The following is a 21,780-nucleotide window of genomic DNA, read 5'->3' as shown; positions in this document are numbered from 1 at the left end:
AGATATGTAATTTTATCGATGAATCAACTTCGTTGTATTTTTAAAACAATCCGTCGATTTTTGAATTTTCTTCGAAACATCCTCCTCAAAATAAATTTCAAGATTCAATTTCAAGAGAATTTAGAAATTCTAGAGTCAAGCTTAGGGAATCAGAATAATAAATTTTCCAAAACGCGAAATTACAACTTATCCATTCTCTTTTGAACATTGAATGAATAACAAATATTCCTTCGTTCTGAAATCTTTCGTTCGAACCATCGAAATTTATCACTTTCCCTCTTGGAAGATAAAAAAAAAAAAAAAAAAAAAACTCTTCTTCACACTCCACTTCTCGCTCGCGCTAATCCCTTAAACACGAATAGCGCTGTAAATTCCGCGAAAAACAACTACAACACTCCAACACCGAGATCATCGAAAGAGTAACGCGTGTAATCGGCCTTTTGCGAATTTTCACCCTCGATTCGCTCTCGTGTATACGAGAGATCAAAATTTGGTGGTGCCATTCTCCAACAAGCGTATCGTGACGAAATAATAAAAGAAGAGAGAGAGAGAGAGAGAGAGAGAGAGAGAGAGAGAGAGAGAGAAACGGCACGCGGGAGATGAAAAAGCATCGCAACGCCTGCAAATGCTCTAATCGTAATCCTCTTAACGGGGAAATCGGGAAAAGGAACGGCGAAAATGTGGCGAAACATTTATAACGCGTTGCTCGTTTCAAATAATATTAAAATTTTTCGATTTCTGATAGAACTTTTGATTAAATTTCGGAAAATACGGAAGGAGAATGTGATTAAAGAATTTCTGCTCGCATCCTTAAAATCTTATTAAAATTCGGTCGTGACTTAAGAGTTCACGGTTCCAAACTCAAAATCTATCTCTTAACGATACAGATATAATTTTTCGATCGATCGAGAAGAACAATGATAATGATTTGTCATTGCCCATAATGTAAAGATAAAAATAACACATCTTGCATTTACTCTAAAGAATATCGAAACATTTCCCATAACTTCATTTCTTATGAAAACCTTGTCGAGCTTCGTATTTGCAAAGAATTAAATCTGTTACAGAGTATACAAAGTTCACTGAAATTTTATATATAATTTTATTATTGAACGTTGCTAGCAATGCTACTATTCTGTAGTTGGTATCCTTTTGTTTATCTTCGATACGCGATCTTCAATTGTTGTCCGACACGAGTGTTCACGTGTAACCAAAATACATCCATTCAGCTAAATCCGTATATTTCTTATTTATTGTTCACCACTGCATGACCAACCAACAAAATCGTCGATCCTCGCGAGAAGATTCGTTCCATCGCAATTACCGATAATCCTTCAAAAGTAAAATGGAAAGAAAAAAAGAAAGGAAGGAAGAAAGAAATAAAAAAAAAAAAAAAAGAAAAAAAATATAGCAGTTCCGGCCCATAAACTCGGTGGAAAAAAAGGGGAGATAAACTGAACGACACGATTTCCCGGGGAAGAGGATCCGAGTGTAAAGTCGAAAACGACGAATTCGCGCCGCTACATCGTTCCATAAATAAATATAAACCACCGTGTCCAGCTTAGAGCTTTTATATAAAAATCGTAAAGTTGGTGGCGAACACCTGGCCGAGCGTAAAGTGCTTTTTGACGAAGCGATCGTGGTTTTATCGCGGACCATTAAACAGAAATATTCCTTTTCCATGCTCTAACTTGGCCGCCGTTCGTCGATGCCACCGATATGAAAAGGGTCCGAGAAAGGGGTGGCATAAAAGGGTTTGAAAGGGAGGTTAGGGACGTGGTTACAGTCGGTGTGCAACCGGCAATCGTTAAATAACTTTCGCCTTCCCCGTGAAAAGAGGACTCGTTAAACGATAAATTGTTGCTCGTGAACAAGGAGCCAAGTTTTTATTTATATAGTTATACAGAGAGAAGATAGTTGTGTAAAAGGTAGAGGTATGTATATTTTCTCTCGTTTTTAAATTTTTTTTTTCTTTTTTTTTTTCTTTTTCGTTCAAAGACGACTGAAAATGAAGAAATTTTATTTCGAGAAAAAGTCGGGATCGGAGAAAATTTGAAAAGAAATTGGAAAGTAATTTTAATTTTAATTTCGAAAGAATTATTGTTATCAAAATCGTTGGATTGAGAAAAATGTTGAAAATTGTGAAGAAAAAAAATATTTTCGCGTGTATGTTCTTTTATTTCGTAGAAAAAATGTAGTGGAAATTTTTTTTTAATTTTTATTTATAGAGATTTTAATATTTTTTTTTTCTTTTTCTTTTTTTTTAATTCGAATTGCAAAAGTGAAACGAGAACGTTAGGAATTTTAAAAATTTTAAATCTCGATTTCTAGGTGACTTTAAATTTTCACGAAATAGTCCGCGTTATATCATAAATTTTAATCAAGTCGTCTTTGTGATCATTCACGATCATCCATTTTATTCATTATGATTCACGTTTGCATATGATGACTAATTTTTAAAATTCTATTTCGATATCGGTTAACGAAACAAACGAATATCGCCGCGACAAATCAACTAGGATGTGTGTGTGTATGTGTGTGTGTGTACATACAAAACATTAGCTGCTTATAATGAGTTTTGTTAATTATACGCAAAGACCCCTGGGGAAATGCAACTAGCCCGGTTTCCCGCTGCTCGATCGATAACGTCAATTTCCATCGAAAATAAAAATAAAGTCTTGGCTGAGTTTCGAATTTTTTTTTCTTTTCTCTTCTCTATTGTTCGCCATTCATCTTTAATCTTCGTTCGTACGCAAATTCTCAAATATGTAAGATTATAAATTATAAACGTTTAAATTGAAATCGTATCTCTTACTGCAATAATTATTCCTCGATTTCTATCTTCTGTTGATAATTACAATACTTATTAATGACCATTAACTTCGGGTTTGTAAATTATTTTTGTCCTATCTATATCTGTTGTGTTATTAATCGAACAGTTAGTCGACGTTGATTACGATTAAATCGCTTGATTTTCTCACTGAAATATTATTGGAACGTAGAGAAATTTTACGAGGTTGTTAATAATTTAGGAGCATAGATTTCGCATGTTTTACAGCTGTAATTACAACTCGTTCCCTGGGAACGTTCTAATTAACGGAGTTAGAAGATACGCGGGAATTGCTAGAGTATCAACGTGAAAATAACTTCGAAACTGTTCAAATCGAATTTTTCAGACTCGTGAAATATTCGAGTAAATTTATAAATCCATTCCAAGGTATTAAATCGTTGATTGCATCCTCGTGAATCACGTTTACTTTAACTTTGAATAAATAAATGATGCAACAACTATTATATACGCGTTTCCGTTATACACGCGAGTAAGTAAATTGATTACGTAGTTTTCAACATCTTTTCTTCGGTGTTGGATGATTCTCCGTATTTGGAATTTTTCAATATTGAAAAATTTTTGACGAATTTTCAAAATTTTTCTTCCCCAATGAAAATTTCGAGAGATCGTCCGTCTTCCGACCCGATACGAGGCTGCAGCTTGATTCTTTCCAGAGAGTGACAGAAAAATCGTCTCGTGGAATCGAATCGATTGATCAGCTACCGGCTGATGGAATAGCGATTCTTTTCTAAGGCGGATCGCTTACGTTACTTTTCTAGACGGGATTCTTGAGAAGCGCTCCATCTTGGGAACTTGTTTCGAATTTATTCGCAGTAATTTCGTAGAAAAAGAGAAAAACGTAACGTTGAGATAATCATCGACATTTGAACATGATAGAAAGTATTCTTCGAAGAAATTGGAAAAAAAAAAACTGAAAATTATCTAGAGAATCGAATCCTTCTACACGTTTGTTCCAAAATTAAAAAAAAAAAAAAAAAAACTCGCAATTTAACGAAGAAGTTCTCCTTAAAGAGATGGAATTTACTTGATAATTATTTAATCGTATTACTTGTATCATCGCAGCTTGTATTATTTAATCAAGGCGATCGTTTCCTCGAACGCCCTTTTACCGAATTTCCGGAATATGACCGGCTTTGTTGGTTCCTTGGGATAGGGGAATCCGCAGGAAGTTACGTCGGATCGCGTAACTTAGCCGAAAGGAAATAATCTCGAGGGTATTGCCGACCCTCTCTCTCTCTCTCTCTGCCTCTTTGTAGACACCAGTTACGTAGACACACTGTCTGTTCCTCCTGCACAATGTCGTTTATGCGACGTTGTTTCACCCTGATCCTGAGACAACGTTCCAGACAACAAATGGGTGTAAATCGAGACTCGTTGTTCTTAATAAAAAAAAAAAAAAAAAAAAAAAGAAAAACTTACGAATTAATCGAAAGGATGACAACAGTTATACGTAATTATCCATCTCCCTTCGAACAACGACTTTTATTTCGACTTTTATATCGTTGAAAATCACTTTCGAGGGAAAATTAAAACTTCCATTTCTTAATTTTGCATCGATGAAATTTGCAGCTGTAAATTCAGAGCCGGCCGGAATGAATACGGAAATTCTGATATTGCGAAAAAAAAAAAAACGGCATAATTCCACTGAGCGAATAATCGCGGAACGATCCGTTATTTTATTTCTCTCGCAAGTTGGTCTCACTTAATGCGCGCTAACTTTAAAATCGCTGTGCGAGAATGGTAGGGAAAAAAAAAAAAAAAAGCGCGAAACGAAACATTTCAATCGATTCGCGGTCGATTATTTTTTTTTTTTTTTTTTTTTTAATATAATCCGTCGAATAAGCTTTTTCCTTTTTTTTTTTCTCCCCTCCTCGTTTCTATGTCAATAAACAGAAATTGAGATCGGTTTTCGGTCACGTCGCGATTAACCTCGGCTCGATTATTTTTTTCCTCTCCATCCTTTCCCTCCTCCCCTCCCTCCCCCCCATAATATCCTTTTCCCTCCCGCTTAATAAATGGGACACGGAGAAATGGAGAGCGACTAATGGCATATTTGATCAAGGATTTATCGCCTTGTTTGTGGAGCGTGAAGATACGCGTGGCGAATTATATTTCGGGGATGAAAATTTTTTTCATATTTTTTTTTTTTAAAGTTGGAAAATTTTATTTTTTCCTTCCTCTCTCGTTTATAGATATGAATTAAAAATACAGAGATATAAAAATTTTAAAAATACGCGCGATATTATTTTTCTCTTTTTTTTAAATCGAATCGATCCGAAACCCGATTATAAACTCGAAAATCGTTCTTCGTGTATCTTAGCAAACTGTTGGAGAAACTCCTTTCCCAACAATCCCAAGATTACATCGGAAGAGGTAATCAATCGAGCCTGTATAAAAAGGTTGAAACGAAACGAGGAAGAGAAGGAAAACCTCTCCGAATTAAAAAGACGCTCTCTGGGAGACGAAAATAAAAATCTGAGGAAGGATTAAAAAAATAGAAGAAAAAAAGAAAAGGGAGGAATTCTTCGTGATGGCGGGTCGATCAAACTTGCTGCGAAGTTTGGTCTGATTGCAGGTAAAAAGGCTGTTTGGCCGAGCCACGACTTTTTCCAACAGAGACAGAAACTTCTCGATTGATGCGACGTTGAAAGCCCTTCTCCAAGATCCTACATAGTGGTTTCTTATAAAAGAAACCTGTCCCTGGGAACAGGTTCTGGGATCGAAAAGTTCGCAACTCGACGGCTGGAACCTCGAAGAACAGCCTTCAAAGTCCGCAAACATGGCGGCCTCTGCGAAGTGGAGATATTCGAGAGTGGCGAGATGCGAATACATTTGGATAATAAAATTCTCCACGGTATTTTACTTCACGGATAATGGACAGACGAGAGTGTTGACGAGAACGAAAGATAGATTCTAATATCTTTTGGCTCGACGATTCCGTTTTTGAAACTCCATTTTCAAATTTCCCAGCGTACTAAGAATTACTCGTCGATTTATAAACGCTCTCTCTAACTGTTTTTTCACGCTGCATTGAAATTAAAAATTCGTAACATCGTTGCTCTTCGCCTTTATCGTTCTCTGTCATCACTCTTCAATGGACATTGAGAAAAAGTCCTATCCATCGCTCTTCAAAAGATCTGCCATTTTCAATTCAAATTCTCGAATTTCCAATTCTTTTCCCGATTGAACTTCGACAGTGGCCCTTCAAGAGTAACTTTTACTCTCGGTCACCAAAGAATTACACATTTGGAAAAAGTAAAAGTCAAATATATTGGTACGCTGGATATCGAAAAATCAAGCGTTTCAATCAATTGGAGGTGGATCGCGTGGCCAATTTTGAGCCAACGTTTCCTGGCCGACGGGAAACAGTAAAACGGAAGTCGTAAACAGCAGCGATGCAGAGTTCGGGATTGGTTTGGGGAAAGGTTTGAATTGGATGTTTAATAGGTTTTCGATCGACGTGAGTCGATGCCCGCCATTTGAGAATTTGATAATGCTTCGAGGCAATTGTGACGGAACGTTTGTTCTCTCCCCCGTATTTTAATTAAAACGATGGATGGAATTCCATTGCGTGGCGAGATTCGAACAACGAAATTTATTCTTCCTTGAGACTGCGCTCGATAAATCTTGAATTAACCAGAGAATAAAGGTTTTTGTTGTGACAGTTGAAAATAAGTTGTAGAGGGGTTGGTGGACAGTTGAGTCTTGGTTGAAAAATTTCGAATAAAGTTTGCTTCTTCGCTTATTTAAAATGAATTCTTCCTCTGACAGTATAAATGTTCGCGATTATTATTATTATGCGTTTCAAATTATTTAAGTAACTTCATCACCGAATCATTGTGGAAATGTTGAACATCATTGAAAAAGAAGAATTGTTTCTCGAGTTTATCCAATAATTAGCTTAGTTAGTTCGGCTTAGATCAGAAGCCATCCAAAGATCCATTTTGAACGATGGAGAAATGAATAATTCAATATAAACGAAACACCGTGACTGTGAATATTCTTTAATTTAAATAAAAAAAAAAGTATGGAAGAACGAAACGAAGAAATAGAATGTTAAGGAAAGAATAGAACAGAATGCGGGAGAAAAATTCTCGAGATTTTTATCCATTTTTATTTGTAAATTGTTAAAACGATCCATTCGTTCGAAATAATACGTTATCAAGTCTCGTCCATCACGTTGGTGTTGCACGATCGTTATTAGTTTCGATAACCGGTGCGTGGAGGCGCTGGAAATGTTTTTTAATCACCGAAGATGAAAGGGAGGCTCGATCCGGAAAATATTCACCGGAATATCGCCCCTCCTCGTCGTCGAAATTAAGATGGAACGCGGTCGGCGTCTCGCTTAATTAGCTCGGCAAGATTTACACGCGAAAATCTGGTCGTTCGAAACGTCGCTGGCCAAAGAGAGAAAATACGATTCTTCTTGCCTTTTATCTTTACTTTTCTTTTTTTCCCCTCGTCCTATAACGAGTTCGTGTTATATATAAATTTCAGATACGTTTCTTCTCTCTCTGTCCGATATTAAATATTGAAATAAACGAAACATTCGAACAGTTGAACCGCTCAAAGGAGAGAATTGATCCTTTCGAATTCTCTGATTCGAAATTATCAAAGTTGAGATTTAACTTTCATTAAAGGAAGAGTTGATCGATTAGAAAATTTTCAAATAGTCCAACGAGGGGGGATCATCACCTTCGAGACTCTTCCATCCCGCAAACAAATCCTCCTCGTCGAACCTTTACAAATTGCTGCCCTGTCCCTTGCCAAGGAAATTACTTTTCCCTTTTATGTAAACAAGATCGGAGATAACCGAGCCGATAATAAGATCCATTAAGAGATTACGCGGGGTTTTTCAGTACGGAGGGGAATCTGGAAGGAGGTTGGCTCCTCACGAGAAACCGCTCGAGATACAAGACCAATTTCTCCAAAAGCTCGGATACCAGGACGTATCGAGACGGTCTCGGCTCGGGGTCGATCCTGAATTACGACACCTCATCGCCTTCCACGTGGGTGAGTACGATTTATTCCTCCGAAACAGTTCATCGCCTGCACCATCCGCGCTTTTGACCGAATAGAGTCCGTCCGTTGAACAGAATGCAACGAGAGGCGAAAGCTTCGAGATTATTCCTTTGATCGTTTCGTTGTATCGATCGGATAAATAGTCGTACGTGTAATTATGAGAGAGAGAGAGAGAGAGCAGTAAAATATGCTAACGAGTATTTTATTGTTGTTGTTAGTGTTATAAATATCGTTGAGATAGTTGTTGTAATCTGTGATTGTGTATCCTTTATCTCTATGTGTGATTATAAGATTATTGTTAATATTTTATTATTATGGATATGTGTATTAATTGATTTATTCTAATGTTGTGATTATTAATATTGCAGACGATGAATAATCTGCATAAATTATATCGCATTATAGGCTGAAATTATTAATAATTGATAATTTTGATAATTGCATATACTTTGCCTGTGTGTTGTAATTATACAACAATGATAAAATTATTATTATTTTATTATCAGTTAATCTACTTACTACTCTCTAATATTAATGGTTATAACGTTATCTCGTTATTAATATACGCGTTATTATTGTTGTGATTTATGATCTCAAACTTTTCTTTTCTATTACTTATTTTTAACTAATTGAATCCTTTCAGTCGATACTCCCAGTTAGCATCCTTTTAGTCAAGATTGAACTTAAAATTATTGAGTAATATTAATAGATAATATTAATAGTTAAAATTGAAGAAAAAAATGTAGACGATACCGAAGAATTTAATCGAAAACAACTGGGTATCCAAAGATTTACAACGAACGAGAATGTACGGGGAGTTGGGGAAGCCCCGAGAGCCTGGCCTGAGAATTTCGTTTCCAATAAAAGGACGGGCTTGTGCATTTTCGCCGAGCGCGAAATTTCGTTACACGGCCCATGTTCCCCTGTCATGACCGAGAGTGTGTAAATTTAAAGGGGTGAAAATGAGCACGGGCACCTATCCCATCGTGTTCGACGTTGCATAGGGTAGAAGCTCGCGTATTTATCCCCAAATGACCTAGATTTTTTTCACCTCGTTACAATCTTTCATCCTATCTATTTTCTTTTTCCTTTTTTTTTTTTTCTCCCCCGTCTTCATCGCTTATAACTATACAAAATTACGCGATTCCATATCCTTTATCCTATATAATTCTATTTCAATTTAATCTTAATTTCGTCCCGGTTCGCTTGTCGGATTCCTCGATTTATTTTAGTCTGACAGCAACAATTGTATTACCCTGATATTCTCGTCTCGCGCTCGAATCGTTAATTAATTAACTTGAGATCGGATTAGATTAAGTTGAAAAGTTACATTCGGTAAATATTCTGTGTCATATTACGTGTATTATTATATTTCTTCTTCGGACAAATTCGAAAAATTCTTTTCCGATCTATCTATTTAAATTAAAAATATTCGAATACATTTGCAATTGAAAATTATTCGTGAAAAACTCAAAATTGAAACCAACAAATTCCCTTCATCGTGATCCTCGGTCCAAATTTTCTCCAAACGCAAATTTTCAATTATCGACCGTCGATCATCCGATCCGATCGATGACTCTTTGACTTCCGCTTGCCGATTTCCCGGCGAAATTAAAATAATTACATCCTGGGCACGTTCTCTCTCTCTCTCTCTCTCTCGCGCGCAATTAAAACGAAATACACAACGAAGGGTGGCCGTCGGATGTTGAAACTTTGTTGGGAACGATCGATCGGGGGGACAATCAATTTTATGAACTATCAAATCGCGATAACTCATTACACCTGAAACCATTCTCGAGCGTTAATCGATCGCAACTGTAAACCGTAGAATTTAACGGGGGCCAAATTGGTGGTGGTGAATGGCGGCCGTACCGGAAATCGGATGTCCATTGTTCCCGATAACTTTATGCCATCGTGCGACGCGTTTACAGAGTCGAGTATGACTCTGTTTCTTTGAAATCGTATTCGCTTTCGTATGCAAATCGAGACGGTTATATTATTTGTTCATTTGTGATTCTGTTCAGTTTGGAATTTGGATGTGGCGTTGTTTGGCTGAGAAAGAATCTTTGAAATTTATTTACATTTCAGAATTTTTTCAAGAGGAATTGTAAAAAGTTGTGAAATTTTTTGATTTTCTAAGTCTAAGATTTCAAGAGTTTGCAACGGAAAACGAAAAATTCTCCTAATATTAAAGAAAAAATTCTAAACTTTTAAGAATTTCCGATATTCCAAGAATTCTTCTTGGAGGGAAACTTTGGCAGTTCCAAGTGCTAAAAAAAAAAAAAAAAAGAAAGAAAGAAAAGAATTTTGAAACGCTTGGAAAATTTTCGATATCGAGGAAAAAGTGGCAAGATTTCAAGGAATATTAATTTCCGAAACTTTGAGTCTCAAATATTGAAGAAAAGTTTATGAGCTTCCAATTTCAAGGAAAGTTTCATAAGAGGAATTTTAGAATTTTGAAAGTTGCCAATATCCGAGAAGAAGTGTTCCAAGATATGTCGAAAGTTCTTAATTCTCCTATCGTGGAACAATTAAATCGCACAAAGGATTAATTAAAATATCCCAGAATCTCGTTACATCGTAATAATTACGCTCAAACTCAAAGTAAAACTTTGTGTATCGTATATACATATAATCAAAACCCTTGTTCCAAACTTTTAACAACCGTGTTCTATTTTCCTACATTTCATAAAACTTCCACTTTTTGGCTTATTACAAGATGCTCGTTAAAAAAATACATAAAGACTTTGAACATCGTCCTCGACTTTTTTTTTTTTTTTTTTTTTTTCACGTTTAATTCCACAACTTTTTTATCTTAATATCCCAGTTGATTATAAGCGTGAGAAAAATGTGGGGGCAAAATATCTATCCTGTCATTTTTCTCTTTCTTAAAAATCCTCCACATCCTCACCTAACAACCGCAAATTTCTTCCAAGCATTTGTACCGAAATTTTCTACTCGGCGTGGAAATTGTTGTTGTTTAAAAATCACCCCCGCGAAGATTTCTTCTATTCGAATATACGATAAATAAGCTCCTTGTTAAAATTCCCTGCTTAATCGCGAATCGTGTTAACAACGTTGAAAAGAAGAAAGTAAGCCGTAACAAATGTTCCGTGACAGAGAAAATTAAAAGCGCGAAAGGAATGGATTGAAAGAAAAGTCAGTCCGCGTTTCGAAATGAAAGCTCGCGCCGGCTTTCCTTTTGAATAATTTTTCATTTTAAAAACGAAACGGAAAAAGGACGAGTTGTCAACAAGTTTTAACGCGGAATGTTACATCTTCTTTCTCTGAAAGTACGAAAAGAGAATTTTTGAAAAAGTTAATAATCTAAAATGGAAGGTGGAGGAAGCGCGATCATCGAAGGTGGATGATAATGTTAGGTGTAATATTGGAAAAAGGGTGGAGGTTGGATAATTGGTTGTAATGGAGAATTTCGTTTCCGATAAAAATGCCTCGAAGAATAATTTAATTTTTTCTCTTTCTTTCTTTTTTGTAAAAATATGAATGGAGAAGAAGAGGTTCAGCGTCAAAGAATGGAAATTAGAACGCGATCGCTTTTTCGATACACCCTGCACTGTCGCATACTTGTGCACATTTATTACACGCTGTAGAAAGCGTGTATGTAGTGGCCTGAAAGTGGCCAGGTAATAATTCGGATAAAATTATACCAATACACGCTCCCTATCGCGTATATCTAATTTTTGGAATTTTATTCCAAAAGCTCGTAGAACCCAATTTATGTCTCACACGCGATATTTTCCGGATGGTAAAAATATCTGAATATCGAGTATCTCTACAAATTGTACAATTTTTCGAGATTAACCAACCACTTCTAATTTTTACGTTCTTCGACGATGTATATGTAACTATAACCGTCGATACAGATATTTGTGTCGCTTCGATTATTCCATCCATGGAATATTCGGTATTATTCCATAATTGGAATATCTGACAAGAAATTGGGGTACAATACCGATTGTGTACAATGCTCTGAGTCTAGACTGTGACCTTAACAAAGTCCCGGTTACTTACTCTTCGCCTGACATCCACCCTCCTCCCCAACCCCTCTCTCTGCCACCTCGGAATGGTTAATAGGTGTTTGCCCATCAAATAACCTTGCTAATTGCTTGTCACCTTGGATACCACGCTTATTCGACCGTGTCCAACCCTCTCGGACTTGGTGATACGCGGTGTCGGAGGAGAGAGAGTGAGAGAGAGATACCCAACGATATACATTTGGTATTCAGCTCGAAGGAAATTGGTATGGTATGGGAAAAAATGAAGTTCGAGTCGATTGGAAAATGAACAAGGATGGAAATTGCGATGAGAAAACTTTTACTTTGGGTGTTTGTTTGAAGAAGGTTCTTTTGAACAAGGTTCTTTTTTTTTTTTTTATCGAGGATTTATTTGAAGGATTAATGTATTCCATAAGACAACGATCCAAGAATTTTTGTTTTATTAAAGAAAGATGTTCATTGATTAAATTTTTAATAAAGAACGAAGAAGAAGAAGATAAGGAAGATTCTTCTTCTTCTTGTTGAAGATGTTTAAGGTATAATCTTTATTGGATAGTATTGGATTCGAGAGGATAATGTATTCTGTAGGTTACGAGGTACGCAGTAACAAGGTCGGCATTTATTGAAGAAAGATGTGCTTTGATTAAATTTCGACAGGAAATTTTAACGATTGTAGGAAGAGAAAAATGTCGAAGAAAACTTGTTATTTTGTATTTTATCGCAATTGGATGTTTCATAACAAATTATATAAAAGAGGGAGTAGACACAAATCGAAAAGGGATATTTTTATTACGATAGAACAGGCGTACTCGTTGGCGTTAGAAAGATGTAATAGAATTTATAGAAGAGGATCGCAAAAAAGAATTTCCAATTTAACTTCGTCCGAAGAGTTGATGAATTACTTTATTCAAAAAAAAAAAAAAAGAAAAAGAAAAAAGATTTTTATATGTTCTAAAAGGATGATAAATTTAAAAAAGTATCAAAGAGAAGCTCCAATCTAGGAAAACTTCCACCCAAAAAGGATAGATTACCGCGTGTAGAAAAGGAAGAAAAAAGAAATATAGATTTTAAAAATTTTAAATAACCAAAGAAATGAATCTGCAAACTAACATGGTCGAGATCAAAGGGAGAATCTGCCTGAAGAAAAAAAAGGAAAAAAAACCATCGTATGATTAAAAAATACATAATAAGCCGTATTTATAATCCTTAAAATTAAAAATTAAAAACCGAAAATCACGAAAGGTTAAAAAATTTTCGAAAAGAAAGAAAGAAAGCGAAACTGACGATCCCATTTTCCGAATTGCTCTCGTTTCCACGATGAAAGAAAAAAAAATAATGATATTTCACTCGATCGAAATATCGCGATTAAAGTTAAAATCGCTCGTTGAAAAAGAAAAAAACAGAGAGAATTGGTCGGGCGACCGCGTTCCATCGAGGATGAAATCGTCATGGATTCCTGCGGAATCGGTGCATCCCCCGGAGGGTAATTCTCGGTGGAGAGGGCGGGTGGAAAGTTTCCAAGAGAAATTCCGAACAGTTAGCCGGCCTGTAATCGGCATTTAACGTTTCAGCTTAGCCAGCCGGGTCGTTTCCCCTGGCAAGGAGGAGGCCGCCTCGTTTCCGGAACTTCCCGTCCAAACTCTCTCTCTCCCCCCCCCCCCCTCGCTCGTTAGCGGTTATTATGGTTAAACATGTTCGCTCGTGACACGAGTCAGCCTGGCTGCTCGACACAGCAAGGTGAATGAATTTACCGGTTTTAAAGGGCGGTCTAAGCTTCGACGTTGATTCACTGGATCGTGCGGGGTGGTTGCGATGGCGGTTGACAGGTCGGTAACTATGGCGGAGAGCGAAGAAATTTCGGGGATAATGCGATTGGCTTGGTCCTATCCTGTTTATATATTGCGAGTAAATAAGGTTGGTGAGATTTTCCGATAATAATTTTTTTCTCCTTTCGATGATACAATATACCATATTCCACGTGAAACGATCCATTTTTCTGAAGTCCATACTTAAACTTTTCTAAACGATAAAGTAGGAAGAAAAATTAGTCCCTGTCGTATTAATTTCGTAAAATAATTGTCGAAGCTTGGAAGAATTATTGAATGAATATATCGTTTATGCACACAAAGTAGCACGAATGCCAAATAAAATTCGTTAATAATAATCGTAACCAATCGCTCTAACAATCGTTATTTTGGAATATTTTGCAGAAATAAAATTTTTCTTCTTACGATGCTACACGTACTTGTGAACTAATTTTACAAACAAAATTGCCTTTAAGAAAAGAAAAGAAAAGAGGAAGGAACACGTTCTCGCGGGAAGAAAAAAGAAAGAAGAAAATTCCGCACGAGCGGAATATCGCGTGTGGACGAATCTGCATATGATGACGAGCGAGGTAAATACAATTGCACGAGATATCGGTCCATATAGCCTTAAATACAAATCGAATTGGAGGATCGACGAAACGATCCGTGGCTCCGGCATCCGTGGATACTCGTTGTAATATTCATGCGTGCTGTCAATTGTTCCACAGTCCATCAAATCCGTGTCACCGGAAACCGCTGAACAACGAACGAGCGCCGCGCATTGTTATCAACACGGGCCGCATTGTTTAGCATCGCGCGGAACCCGAAGATCGCCTCTCCATTACGTTGATTAATGTATCGAATCCCCGCCCACCCCTCAAATTCGATTCGTTATCGACGCCCCCGAATTTTCCACCCCTCCCCCTCTTTCTCCAATTCGTGCATTCATTCACGATCGAAATTTTATTTCAATTATGTACGAATTTCGATCCGTTCGTGCGAATGGAAAATACGTGATGGAACAAATGGAATATAATCTTTTCACAGGTTTCGTATGGAATACGAGGCATGAGAATTGAAAATAATATGCTCTGATACCTATTTTTCGAGATATCCATTTGCAGAAACGTCAAAGTTATATCAAAAGTTTTTTATTTCACACTCTGTTATACGACGTAGTAAGTAGAAAGTAAAGCTTTCGAGCAAAAAATTTTACTTTCAAATTTTTTTACTTTCTTTTTCTGGGCTGAAAATTTTTATCCATCGATCGATCGATTCTTTTTATAAAATCGGAGAATACACGAGAGCTCGAGAGCTCGTTTCTCTCGCGCTGTGGGGATGAAAGAAGAATGAAAAGGTATGATCTGTCTAAGAAATGCGACGTGTTACGCGCAACGTAATTCCATGAAACACGAAATCACGAAGGAACAGCCATTTGCGTGGTTTCTCAGGGTCTGGCAAGGTCGGTTAATTAATCAACTAGAAAGAGAGAGAGAGAGAGAGAGAGAGCGAGTGTAACGTTGTTTCGGTTCGACTGAAACGCGTTTCATCCCCTGTTTCGTCAAAGAGTCTGTCTCTCGTGGATAGAGTTCTCCCTCTCTCCCTCTCTCTCTCTCTCTCTCTCATAGAGTTCAATTCGATCGTTTCACCGTAAGTTTCCATCGATTAAGACCACGATTCCTTCGCTCTCTCCAAGATATCCGAGCATCCTCGTTTGCATCCTCGTCGTTGGAGTGGAGGAGGATCGGATGGAAAGAGGATGAGGAGGGGAGCCATCTCGTTACGCGATTAAGCGTTGACCAGAATGTTTGTGAATGGATTATTATTACTCGATAATGGAAAGACAAATTTATATAGTTGAACAGTTTTTATTAATAGTTAAATTGTCGCGTTCCATCGAGCGTTAAATAGTTTTAATGTTGTATTTTTGTATTTTTGCTGGTAAATAATATCGCGTTCAATGTTTCAATTAAATGGAAATAAAACGAGATCATAGGTAAAGAGTAATACTCGAGTATTTTGATTGGAAATATTTTTAATATTCGATTATTAAAAAAAAAAAAAAAAGGAAAACAAATATAAACGTAAATGGATGAGATTATAATTGAAGAGTAACGTTCTAAAAAAAATTCGTCTTTTGATAAATGATATCGGATATAACTCTTTCTTTCTTTAAACGTATATCTATATCCATATAAAGGGGACATATATTTGGGATATATATTTTTTCACGAAACGGAAATACATTTCTGTGTTTAAAAATATTCTATTACATTCTTCACGAGCGAGTTTCATTTCGCGATTTGTCAAAATAAACAAAATGAAATAAAAAAAAAAAATTTCCATCCATCTTCGCTGCTCTCCCTCTCATTTCAAACGAATGAATTCTAATTCAATCGAACGCGTAGTTTTTTTTTTTTTTTTTTTTTAATCCAAAAACCGGATAGATTTATTTATCTGTCTCGTTGTTTGATTTAAAATTGTTAACGAAACGAGCATTAAACTCGCAACCTAATTCCCCTCGAATAAAATCGATTTTTCTACTCGTCGTCGTCGTCGTCGTCGTCGTCGTCGTCGTTGTCGGGGCAAACGACGAAAATAAATTTCCCGATTCGTCCCCATTTTGGACGAGTTACCGTTTTATTTGTTTCGGCAATTATATTCGATTCGATTGTTTTTTCACGGGAAGAAGAGGCAACGTTTGAAAACGGCGACGGAGCCGGTAATTGGCCGCAGATTGTTTCATTTGGTAGATTGAATATCCGATTGTTTACGAATCTGTCGCGAAAGAATCGTTATTTTTTCGCGCCAATTTTTTTTCTCCCGGAAAAAAAGAATTTTTTTTTTTTTTTTTTTTTTTTGTTCCTTTTAAAGGAATGAATAAAGGAATTATTTATTTTTCTTCGAACCTTGATCGGAATTGGGTTGCAAGTTAGGGTGCGGTTGGTGAAATTGGAATAAGTTGGGTTCTTTCCGAAATATTCTCTCAACTTCTCGAAAAAACTTTAAATTGAAAATTTACAATTCGAAAGCAAAGATTCCACTTTCTTCGTTTCTCTTCTTTTTTTTATATTTAACACTCGGACTGCTGTCGTATAGAATGGAAAGAAAAAATTTTCATCGAAATTGAACCGAGTTTAAAATTTTCCCAACTTGTACGATATCCCGAAACGAAAAATTTAAACCGAATTGGAGATTTCAAAAGCAAAGATTCTATTTTTTTTTTTTTTAATTCAATATTCGGATTAGGAAATCGAATTAAATTAATTTTCCAAACTTTCCAACGAAAAATTTGAACCAAATTGGAAATTTACAATTTTCAATTGTAACTCCAACAAAATTCCTTTGAATTCTTTTTTTTTTTCTTTTTTTATAAATTAAAACATTCTCGTATCACTTTCCATCTCATAGAAGGAGAGAAAGAGAGAGAGCAAAAGGGATGGAAATCGAAGCTCTCTGAATTTTTCTTCTAATCACGATGAAATTTTGAATTTCTACTTTTTCTTTTTACCGTTAAAATTTAACATTCGCGTCACCCTTGCAACTGCTTGGGACGGAGGAGGAAAGGAGGTTGGTTGGGTTTCACGCGTGCCACGCCAATTATAGCGTTATTGCCGCTATTAATGAGCAATTTCAGAGGCTCTGTGCCATCGTCGCCCCCGTAAACTCCAACTGCATTACGACGCCCAACTTGCGTTATACAATTTTCCGGGCTAATTAAGTTAAGGCGTTACGTCGCCACGTAACCGCGATACCGCGCCCCTCCTCCTCCTTTTTCTTTATCGTGCACGCCTCTTGGAAACCCTTTGGAAAAGCTTTGGGAAGGCTCCTCCTCCTCCTCGTGTCGCTTCGTGTTTCCTGCAACCGCCTAGCTCGAACAAGTTTCGAAGACTCGTTGGACGGACCGAAAGCTTTCGAATTTCGTGGAAAGAATGGAGCCTTAAGAAGTTTCTCAATGGAGGCGTTGTGCACGCGTTTTCAAGCGTGACGAGAACGTTTTACATCGAAATTCGGTGAAACGAAACAAAACACGGAGATCGGCGATGCTTTATATTTATTTTTCGTGTAAAAATTTCGAGATGGATCGATTCTTACGATCGTAAAAATAAATAATTTCCCACATTTTCGAAAACGTGATTGGTAGAAGTAATCTTTGGTATTCCGGTTAAACGGCATTCGAGATTCGCGTGAAATCGTGGATCGCGTCAAAGTGAATGTTAAATAATACTTAAACCGTAACTCGAAGATGTACTTAGACCAAAATCCGTGAATATCCTTCGTGTAGATAACCATGGAGGATGTTTGGACAGCTACTGCCGCTAAGCCTTTAGGAAAACCAGGAAATTTTAAAGTCCATATCTTTGTGCGCGAACGAGTTTAAAGGATAAACAACAAATAATGATGTTTGCGTTTGTTGGATAAGTGCGATTCGAGTGAAATTTCAACAGTGGGAAAATGATACATGGTGTTATCATTGTGTCGTACGAATCTTTGCGAATCTTTGAATAAACGACGATCAACCGCGATTCCTTTATATTTTGCCTGGCATATTTTTACGTTGTCCTCTTCTATTTCCTTTGTGTAACAACTTCTTTTTTTTTTTTTTTTGTATCAACTGTTTACCTGTTTCCTTTTCACAAGTGAATTTAGAATATTATTCCTGCACGAGTTTAAGCCACGAATGAAGCTGCATCGAAATATTAGATTAACTTTCGAAGAAGATTTCATCGATGAGAGGAATGGTGGTTTAAAAAATTCGACTTTGAAAATGAGAACGAAGATAAATTGAAAGCCAAGCAGGTGAGGAGAATTAGAGTTAGCATATCTTCAATCACAGACACTTGGATGCAATTTGGGTAAAGTGAAAAAAAATTGGAAAAGTGGATAGTCAATCGACAGAGGATCGAAAGTTGCAACGTTTGAAAGCGTCTTTATCTCGTTTTTTCAATAGAATTGTAACCTGTGATGAGAAATGGATACTGTACGATGATCGTACGCGATCCGGGCAATTATTGGACGCTGTGATAATTCATTGTTCTTTTCTGAGACCATCCTAAGCTATTCTTCTGCTCGCAAAAAAATGAAATCTTAATCCATCATCTGATATTTCATCGATCGAATTATTTTCGACGCTCGAGAATCTTGTAATTGTTCGAGGAATTTCGTGTGAAGTTTTGTAAAAAAAAAAAAATTGGAATCTCGTTGTTCAAAAAGGCCATTAAAGCCAATGGCCAATCGTTCGAACAATGATCGTAATATCGAAAGCGCATCGTTTTTCTTCGAACCAAGGAAAAGTAGGATGGCAAGATCGAACGATTCCAAAGCGGAAAAAGAAACATCCGTCTTTTCGTCCTTCGAACGGTTCGTTCGTAACAACGATTAACGAGGCAACGAGTAAATATTTAAGGAGGAGAGTTTGAGAACGAGAAGCGAAATCGTCGCGTTTTCAAACTAATATCGAAATTTCAGGAGTCGAAAGTTGGTTGGGGCCAAGTTCGACGACAAATGGAAGCGGAAAGTTAGGGCTGGAAACGATACACTTGGTCCATTTCCAAAATTACGGGGAACAGGAACTTTTGCCGCCGCGCGAAATTTCACACGGCATCCTCGAACCGAGTTCTTCCTCCTCCTCCTCCTCAAGAATGGATGCGAGTCGATGGTTTATCGAGCGGAAGTTTCGCTTCGCGCTACTATCTTATCCATTTAATTGCTCCCCCCCTTCGAGTTGAGGATCAGGGAGGATCTGGTGCAAAGTTTTTGGAGAAAAGTTACGACGCGGGAAAAAATGATTTGCCGTGTTCGATCGCGTGATTATTACGGGTGGAAAATGTGGGGATTTATTTCGAAACACTTTGATACTTTGGAGAGAATTTAGTCTTGGGAAGCTTGGGCCTCTTACGGAGAATTTGTTTCGAAGAAATCGTGATTCCTTTTGGAGAATTTATTTTGGTGAAACGTTGGTCGTGGCCCTTTTCAAGAATTTAATACCGAAACTTCTTTTAAATATATATTTCGAAAGGGAATTTTTAGGGAATTTAAACGCTTCGATTCTTTACGTCGAATAATATTTACGTTTAATTTTGCTTGTTTTTTAAAAAAAAAGAAGCTTATCTCTCTGTTAATTTAATTAAAATTCGATGAAACGTCTTGGAAAAAAAAACTTTATCCGAAATGGTGAATCGAAATTCGCTCGTGTTGAAGTTGGAAATAAAGGAGGATAAAGTCGTATAACGAGACGAGAAAGGGAGTCGAGATGAGGAAGTAGAGAGAGCCGCTTCCATGGAATCGTCTAGAAAGAAGCTTTTAGAGGTGCGGATAATTACAGGACGCGCTTGGATCCTGTTACACAGTGACTACGCTTTTAATGGCTCGCCAACCGGCCACACCATCAACGGGTTAATTGAGTTAACCGAGCACTTCGTCATCTTCCCATCGAGTATCGTGATTCTGTATCAACGTGAAACCTTGATGGTCCCCGATATTTTTCGATAAATATCGTGGCGGGCACAACAAACTTTACGATACGAACACGAACTTTCTTCTCGCAGCTTTACAAAAAAAAAATCGAGAAAAACGTGTAATCGAACGCGAAAATTGGATATTTTAATCTCGTAGCAAAATAATTAAACAATAAAACCATTTGCTTCCTTCGAAATTCCAACGTGTTTTATCGAATTATTAATCGATCTGCATTAAAAATAAATATCACAAACGATCTACAAAGGATTGATGGATCATTTGGATAAATATCGTTTGAAAAGAAAAATTGGCAATCGACGTAGGGAAAGATAAATAAATGTCCCGGTGGTGTATAATCGAATACGCGGTTTCCACGAAATTAACGGCAAGCTTGGACGCCTTGATCGAGCCGCATGGGCGAGGGAGGGGGAGCTGGCATCCCACAAAACCCCCCTCTCTTCCAGGGCTCGCTCGACGAGCTAGCATCGCGCGTATCTGTCGGCATACTAAATGAAAATCTATCGAATAAATATTGACGTTGATGCGGCTCCCGATGCAGCTTCCTGCTTGTTTGCCGATTAACGGACCTCGGTTTATCACGAGCCACGTGCATGTGTATTATAATCGATCGGACGCGGGCCATGAGAATCCGCCATGCGGTTCGTTACGCGTCGAACTTGGATTTGTATGGAAGCGAATTGAACGTTTTCGTTTCTTTTCTTTTTTTTTTTTTTTTTTTTTCCAAATACCCTTTATCCCTCCTCTTGGAAACAACGTGAACGAAGGATCGATCCTCCGCTTTGTCCTTTAATTCAACTCGTTTATTTCGAGCTTGTATTTCACAGGTTTTATAGATTATTCGCTCGATTGAAAATATTTAGATTTGTCTTGATTTAGATTTTTTTTTTTTTCTTACAATTTTAAAATTCGTTCGTGTTTCTCTCTCTCTCTCTCTCTCTCTCTCTCTTTCAAATTTCGAATCTTATTATATGCGAAGTGAAATTGAAATAAGAAGGGGAGGGGAAAGGAAGAAAAGAAAAGGAAAGGAAAGGAAAGGAAAGAAGGGAAGAATTTAAATAAGAGGGGGAAAGAAATGGTCGCTAAAGAGAACGTAACGATCGGAAATATTGTAGTTGGAGGGACGATGAGGGAGGGAGCCGTTTATGCGCATCACTACATGAAATATACATGATGGTTTCGAGCGAACTCGTCGTCTATGATGTCTCTTGGGGATGATTTGCATGCTTCGCACCGTGAAACGTTATTTAACGATGAATTTCGGTAACATCGAAAGTGAATTCTAACGCGAAACTGCATTAATACCGGTTGCATACAGATGTCACGCGCGCATACCATCCCGAGCGCCAAACTAATTCTAACGCGATTCCTAACTTTCGTCGATACACTGTTTGAAAACATTCGCTTACTTTTTTCACGAGTGTGAATTTTTTTTTTTTTTTTTTTTTTTTTTTTTTTACTTTTCCTTTTCTTTCGCAAGCGATATTCGCAGCAATATTGTAAAATGTTGGAAAGGAAAAATCAAAAAACATTTCGTCCAGTAATACAGTTTAGTAATACAAGGTGTATTGAAATATATTAGGTACATCTGCATGGAAAGTTGATATTT

At 37.0% G+C, this 21,780-nt stretch overlaps 1 protein-coding gene across 1 annotated transcript in view; it reads left to right on the top strand.

The window, feature by feature from the left end:
• Positions 1 to 21,780, top strand: part of Phlpp (PH domain leucine-rich repeat protein phosphatase) — a 90,488-nt gene that overhangs the window by 7,778 nt on the left and 60,930 nt on the right. The window contains exon 2 of the mRNA XM_086909654.1: positions 7,711 to 7,864. Within this exon, the coding sequence (XP_086765780.1) occupies positions 7,711 to 7,864 (154 nt within the window). The remainder of the gene's footprint in view (positions 1 to 7,710; positions 7,865 to 21,780) is intronic.

The sequence above is a fragment of the Apis florea genome, unplaced genomic scaffold (assembly GCF_048593485.1).
Source record: "Apis florea isolate Af1SG1 unplaced genomic scaffold, ASM4859348v1 contig_3158_pilon, whole genome shotgun sequence".
Classification (NCBI taxonomy): Eukaryota; Metazoa; Arthropoda; class Insecta; order Hymenoptera; family Apidae; genus Apis; species Apis florea.
The sequence above is the reverse complement of the archived record's forward strand: the minus strand, read 5'-3'. Positions and strand labels throughout refer to the sequence as shown.